General features: G+C 58.4%; 1 protein-coding gene across 2 annotated transcripts; it reads right to left on the bottom strand.

The window, feature by feature from the left end:
- TMEM18 (transmembrane protein 18) lies at positions 2,500–6,535 on the bottom strand. Of its 2 annotated transcripts, none has more exons than XM_018052742.1 (5): positions 6,370–6,535; positions 5,457–5,574; positions 4,376–4,430; positions 3,130–3,223; positions 2,500–3,046 (listed from the first exon to the last, which is right to left on the bottom strand). In XM_018052742.1, exons 1-5 carry the CDS (start codon positions 6,424–6,426, stop codon positions 2,948–2,950), a joined length of 423 nt encoding a protein of 140 aa, XP_017908231.1. In that variant the 5' UTR covers positions 6,427–6,535; the 3' UTR covers positions 2,500–2,947. The 2 variants fall into 2 exon arrangements, with proteins under 2 accessions (XP_017908231.1, XP_017908230.1); XM_018052741.1 differs by having other exon boundaries at positions 5,457–5,577; positions 6,370–6,532.

Raw genomic sequence — 6,802 nt, 5'->3', positions numbered from 1 at the left:
TCCCGCACGCACGCGCCTCCAGGAGCACCCAGCGGTTCATGATCACGTGCTCCTCGTTAGCCCCTGTGCAGTGATCGCCACAGCAGGGTTCTGCGGCTCTTGTTCCTGATTATAAGTTAATTGTGCAAGAGTTTTAATTTGCTGGGGGCAGAATCCACCGCTCAGCCCACATGCACCCCAACTTGCAGCCTCTGTCCGTTTCCCGTGTTTCGGTTGTTCCAGCCGAGGAGGAGACTCCAGGCGGTACAGGTGGGTGCTCTGCACTGGTCAGGCACACCCCTCGGCTGGCAGATGGGTCCCCTGGTCACTAAACCCAACCCGAGCAGGCCATTAGTCACAAAAGTGAGGTGACAACTGGGCGTTCTGCTGCAAAAAGGGAACAAACCCCTCCCTCCCCACATTTCTACTAAATTATGTCAAAATTTTAAATCTTCATATAATACATCAAGCATGTTTTCAGAGATTCTTGGATAAACTTTTATGCTGCCAAAATATAAACTGCCTGAATTTACAGCTTTGATTCTGCAGCTTCTACCATTAAATGCTTGTAACTTCAACACTGAAGTCTGACTTCCCTTACACTGAATCTACTATTTTGTTTAAATAACTGTATCAGTAACGGCTTGCTGAGCATAATTTAAAGAGCGAAAAGCCTGTCTTGAGTAACTTCATGGCAACGCCTTGTGTTTCCCGTGGTTTGCACGACGATGCTCAGCAGGCAAACCTGTCAGGAAGACACTGGTCCTGGCGTCCCATCCATGGGTGCCTGCTGATGACAGTGTAACAATATGGTTAACTTTGGTGTTAATGACTCATCAACCAACCAGGTGGCCGCCAAGTGCAGCGCAGTTTGCTCACTACAGCCACAGACACAGCGTCATCGTTACAGTTTTGCTTATTTCACGTAACCAGGAACCAAATCCACACCCTTTTGCTCAAGCTTTGGGGTGACACGGGGCTGTAGGAAGCCGTGACTGGGGATGTGCCTTCCTTCACCGACCAAGACCCCCAGCACAGCGAGCTCGTGCACCCCAAACCCTCTAAAGGGGGCCACAGACGCACACTTCGGACAAAGTGCTGAAGGGTCAGGCACAGTTCTGGCTTGTAGGACTTCCCCAAGCAGCAGGATAGTGTTAACACTGCGATTTAAGCCTCTGAATATGAACTTACTAGAAACAGTTAAAAAGTAAAAGTTTGTGTTTGCGAAAACAAAATATAACTATTTTAAATCAGACTGCACACACCAGTGAATGAAAAGGTCCATGCCACGCCTTTAGGTTGATGAGTCATTAACACCAAAGTTAACCATATTGTTACACTGTCATCACAGGGAAACGACGACTCAGTCCCATATTAAGACAGGCTGAGCAACCAGACGCTGAAAACGCCCCACAGCCTCCCCAGCTTCCGCGGGCAGAAGCCGGGATGTTCCCAGCGGTGTGTCCTGTCCCCAGGGCCCCGGCCTGACTGTAGGTCTGCAGGGGACCAGCCATCGTCTGGGCTCACACGAACTGGCCAGCTCGGCCCTGCGCTCAGAGGACTGCTTTGGACGCGGCGGGCTCCTCTGATGCCAGGATGTGATGAAGCGCCCTCAACGGGTAATTCTCAGAAACGCACAAAGAGGCACGCTGCCAGGCACAATGAGCTTAAAATCTGGCTTCACGTGACGGGACGTTTTTAAGTCAATGTTTAAAATGTTCCATACAGAAGTCTGAGATGAAGGACAGGTCAGAAGCCCCAGAGACGCATCGAGGAAGGTCTGTGCACGCGGACCGGCGCTCAGTCATGTCCAGCTCTTTGTGACCCCAAGGACGGTAGCCCAGCAGGCTTCTCTGTCTGTGGAGGTTTCCAGGCAAGAATACTGGAGTGGGTTGCTATTTTCTACTCCAGGAAGTTCTATTCACTTCTAAAACTAATGTCAAAATTCAGGAAACTGTTTCTCTACTGAGAGTTTGTAACTATCTATAAAAACTTTATCTGGATTCAAAGTGTAATTTCATAATCTGTCGAAGTGTCACCTTTTGAACTTCTAAATATAAACTTTCATATGAATAAATATGATTTTTTGAAATTTGTAAAGTATATTTCAGTTCAGTCGCTCAGTCATGTCCAACTCTGCGACCCCATGGACGGCAGCACACCAGGCCTCCCTGTCCATCACCAACGCCCGGAGCTCGCTCAAACTCATGTCCATCACATCGGTGAGGCCATCCAGCCATGCTTCAGTTAACTTGTTAAAATTATGATAACCAGGCACAAGCAACCTTCTCAAACCCAAACCAGGAGCCAACAGCATCGTCCCTCCTGAGGGCTGTGCTTGGACAGGGGGCCCTCTGCTCAGCGGCCAGCCTCCAGCTGCAGCTCCAGACGGGACAGGAGCCACAACCTCCCGCACAGAAGTCTGTTCACAGGGTAACCGCGCCTGCTCCAGCCGCCCTGAGAGGACCCACCCAGGGCACCAAAGGGCACAAAGAGGGGAAGCAGAGAGACACAGTCAGCGTCTGTATTTGCCACAGAAACTGTTTACTTGTAACGGTCCTTCCCGAAAGCAACACCAGGGGCTCATCCAACCACCGCCTCCAGGGACCCCGACGTCTCCAACTGGACGGAGGGCAGGTGGCCCCTCGTGTTCTGTCCAGTGGCCACACCACCCGGAGAGGCCACCACCGAGCAGACAGACCAGGGTGACCGGGGTGGTGGGTCTGCCCAGGCGTGGGCACTGCCCCTCGCTCAGGCCCTGTCGCCAGGTGGACGGGGCATCTGATAGCTCACACCAGGCACGGGGGGCTGTGGACACACGGGAGGTCCCTGCGCTGCTGTTTGTCCAGTTTAACTGGAGCGACCGGCGCCGCTCAGGCCCGGCGTGCACGCAGGGCGTGGTAGGCTGCGTCTGTCCTCACAGCGTGTTTGCGTGTGTTCCAGGGGATAAGACGCCTGAGCGGAGCGGTCACTCCTCCTTGGGCCGCGCCCGCGCCCGCGCCCTCCGCTGCTCCTGTAAGCTCCGCAGGTCGGTCATCACCGCCAGGGTCTTGCGCACCCACAGGACCTGGAAAGAACCGAGCGGACGCGGTCAGAACTGGCCCTGCGTCAGGGGAGGAGGACGGCGCGGGCAGCCGGGGAGGCACGTACCACGATGGCCAGGGCGTTGAGCAGCAGCGGCGCGGAGAACACGAGGGAGATGAACGTGCCCCTCGAGTCGAAATACTGGTGTCTGGAGAACAATCTGTCTCAAGAAGAATTTACAGGTCACCGGCTGTCACAGACGGCATTCCCGCGACTTTCTCTATCTCACAGAGTCTCAGCAAGCCCACCTCTCACTGGGGGCAGGATGGCCCCTCTGGGACCGCCAGGACCCCCACTCCCACACCACCCAGGACCCCGGCAGGAGCCGCTGAGCACAGGAGGACAAGATGATCAGAATCGCCGCTGCACTGGGGAGAGCTCAGAGTCCCATGTCTGATGCGACCTTCCTGACCCTGCAGAGGGACGACCCCAGCCCCTCTGGAGAGCAGCGGCCTACACCCCGGCCCTCCGGGCGTGGGCAATGCGCACCGGGCCTCCCGGGGGGCGGGGGCGGGGCAGCAAGCCCAAACCAGGCTGCCCTCCAGGGTCTCAGGGAAGACGGACACTCAGGTCACGGACTCAGGCACGCAGCGCGGCTCTGGGTCACAGGGCACAGAGCCCTGCAGGGCGGGGCCCAGGCCGCTGAGGGCTGCTCGGGAGGCGTGCGTCCTGGTCAGAATCAGGAGGCAAAGTGGGGAGGACGGGCCGCGTGGGCAGAGGGCAGGCTCTGCACCCAAGAGCAGGGCCGGGGGCGGCGGGGCTGGGGCCGGGACTGCGCGGGGCCCCGGGGTCAGGCCGAGGGCAGACCCGGAAGCAGGGCGCGACCAACCGGGGAGGCATCGCCCCCAGGGAGGGGCGGTGCTGGGGGTGCTGTGCTGCCCTCCCCGACCGTGTCAGCCTCCCGCCTGACCTGAGAAGGCAGAAAAAGCAGCTGCGACCACCGAGGGGCAGAAGGCTGGGGAGTGGATCTGCACTGTGCGGGGGTCAGGGGAAGTGTGTTCCCGGACAGGGACCCAGCCACCCAGGCGTGTGCGCAGGGGACACCCAGGCGAGGAGGGAGCGGCTGGTGTCCTGGAAACCCGGGACCCCGCGTTTTCAGGACCAAGGACAACAAGTAAACCACGGGAAGGTCAGGAGCTCCCCATCACGAAGGAGTGCGCTTCTGGACAGCAACCGCCCGGTCTCACAGCGGAGGAGTCTGGGGTGCGGCAGGGCGGAGGTCTCCGTAAACAAGAGCTGCACGCCGCCTGAGGGCGCCCTACAGCGGACAGGGGTGGTTTCAGACTCAGCCCACGTGCCCAGGACCGCTTACCTCCAATTCATCGCCGCCACTTCATTGATGTACTCGGCACAGTAGACCAAGGTCACTGAGGAGAAAGAACCCCGGGTGAGAAGTCAGAGGGCGGCCGACCACCACAGCCTACACATCCTTCGGAAGAGCGCGCTTCAAAGGTAAGAACAAGGCCGCGCTCCGCGGCTCGGGAGCCTGTGTCCAGTGCGTTCCTCACGAGGGCCCCTCGCAGACTGGAGGAACGTCCTCCCCGGCCTGGCGCACTCCTCACTGCGACGCAGGCCCCCGGATAACCTCCTGTCTGGATTTCCCGCCTTGCACACGATCAACTGAAACATCCCCTTTAACATGAATTTTTGCATTTTGTTAAACTACAAGCAAAATCTTCAGTGTCTTCCCAACGGCTGCAAGATTAAGAGCCCAGCCTAGCCTCTGAGGCGCTGGCCCATCCTACCTATCTGAACACACGTCTAGCCCGTCAACGTCAGACACGTGCTTCGACAACTGACCCAACGCGGACTCTGTCACCCTGGTGCTCTCACGGGTGCCTTCGCCCCACGTGCCAGCCAGACACCTGTTCCTTGTCTCACCTTAAGAAAAAGGGATTTTTCTCTCTTTTTATGCCCCACACCAGGACTTCATTTCCTCGGTGCAATGATCCCACACGAGTCTGTCCCTTCTCTGAATCTCGATGGATCTTATAAGCACAGATCTTACACTGCGGATCTTATATTTCTTGCCCTGTGTGCAGCTCCCAGAGCAAGCTGAGAGGCTAAGCCCACAGAGGGGGGCCCAGAGTCAGCGTCCCAGCAAACACAGCTCCTGTTTGCGTCACCAGTATTCAGCACCCTCCTGGGAGCGCGGTAGGTACTTGAAAGAATCCTTTCAAGTCCAATATCCAAAATGACGTTTATTTTTATAGGAACCAAAAGTGATATACGGGAGTGGCCTGAAATCAGAGAGAGGAGGATGGGGAGGCCTTGCAGATGCTTTTACATATCATGAGGCTGCAGAGGGAACACCCACCCACCCCCAGATCACACACACACCCTCGATCCCAGCAATCTGAACCCTGAGCAGCAGAACGGCTGATTCTACTCACCCAGGCACAGGAAGTGCCCCACCTGCAGCCTGTACCTCTGGGATGAGAAGCAGGTGAGCAGCAGGCAGAGCACGTGGAAGACAGCCAGCCCCACGAGCCAGGGCTCCGTCCAGTCCGTCTGCTGGAGGACAAACAGCACAAACAAATGAGGGTCCTCTCGCACTGGGGCCAGGCTTCACACGCCGTCTTCTCTGAGCATGTCCAGAGCACCCACCAGGCTTCACAGGACACGGGATCGGGAGGGGAAGGGAGGGGAAACATGCGCCCCCACCCAGGGACCGTCGCTCATGTCCCTGGAGGACCGTCCACACAGCACTGAGGGCTTCACTGTTTGTCAAGCACAGCTTCTAGCTGGGAAAACCTAAGGACTTTCCATTCTGGGAGAGAAGACAGGGAGGCCTGGTTCTGGAATGCACCAGGCCCCCGCGGAGGTGAGGCTACAACTCCTATTTCCAGCTCCCTAGACCAGTGATTAAAGCCTCGGAAGATCTGGGCTGCCCTCCAAACAGCGCTAGACCTCAGGTCAGCCAAACTCTAAGGGTGGCTGGTCCGCACCCTTAAACTAGGACCCCCTCCCGGAGGCTCAGGTCTCTCGCGGGTAAGGGGCTGGAGTCGAGACTCGCGCCTGCCCCTTGCCCACTGCGGGTCCTCGCGTTCAAGCCCAGATCTGCCCCCTTCCCTGCGCCGCGCAGCAACCCCGCCCATCGCGGGGCCCCGTCCCAGAACGCCCCGCCCCTAACCCGGGCCCGGCCCACCTGGGCCACGCCCCTGCCGGGCCCCACCCCTAACCCGGACCCCGCCCCCCAGGCCCCGCCCCGGAACGCCCCATCCGGCGCCGCGGGCGTCCTTTTTGGAAAATTCCGAGCGGCCCTCCGCGCCAGCGGCCGAAGTGGCGGAAAAGGCGGCGAGTTACCGTGATCACGGCGGGGGTGCTGACGGGGAACCTGCTGACTGAGAATGCGGATGGCATCGTCCCCAGAAAGGCCCAGTCTCACCACCACCTTTTCGTCTTCCCGCCCCGCCTGGATAGGACAAGGAAGTCCTTTAACGTCCTCTCGCGATATTTCCCACTTGTCGCGAGGCCTACTGTGCCTGGAAGTGGGAGGGAGGCCGGCAGGCAGGCAGGCAGGCATCCCGCCATCTCGCGATATCTGTAGTGCCGTGTACCGGGTCCAAATCTCGCGGTATTACGTGGCGTTGCAGTGACGTGAGGGAGGTAACAGGCAGACGCCGGGTTTTGTCCACAGCGGGTCGGTGCGGGCTCTGGTTCTGTGGCGTGTGCGCGCACCACTCTGCGTCTGCGGACAGCACCCCTCTGTCCGGGAGTTCTCCAGGCAGGAGCACCG

The sequence above is a fragment of the Capra hircus genome, chromosome 8, assembly GCF_001704415.2.
Source record: "Capra hircus breed San Clemente chromosome 8, ASM170441v1, whole genome shotgun sequence".
Lineage (NCBI taxonomy): Eukaryota > Metazoa > Chordata > Mammalia > Artiodactyla > Bovidae > Capra > Capra hircus.
This window is presented reverse-complemented; position numbering and strand designations above follow the sequence as displayed.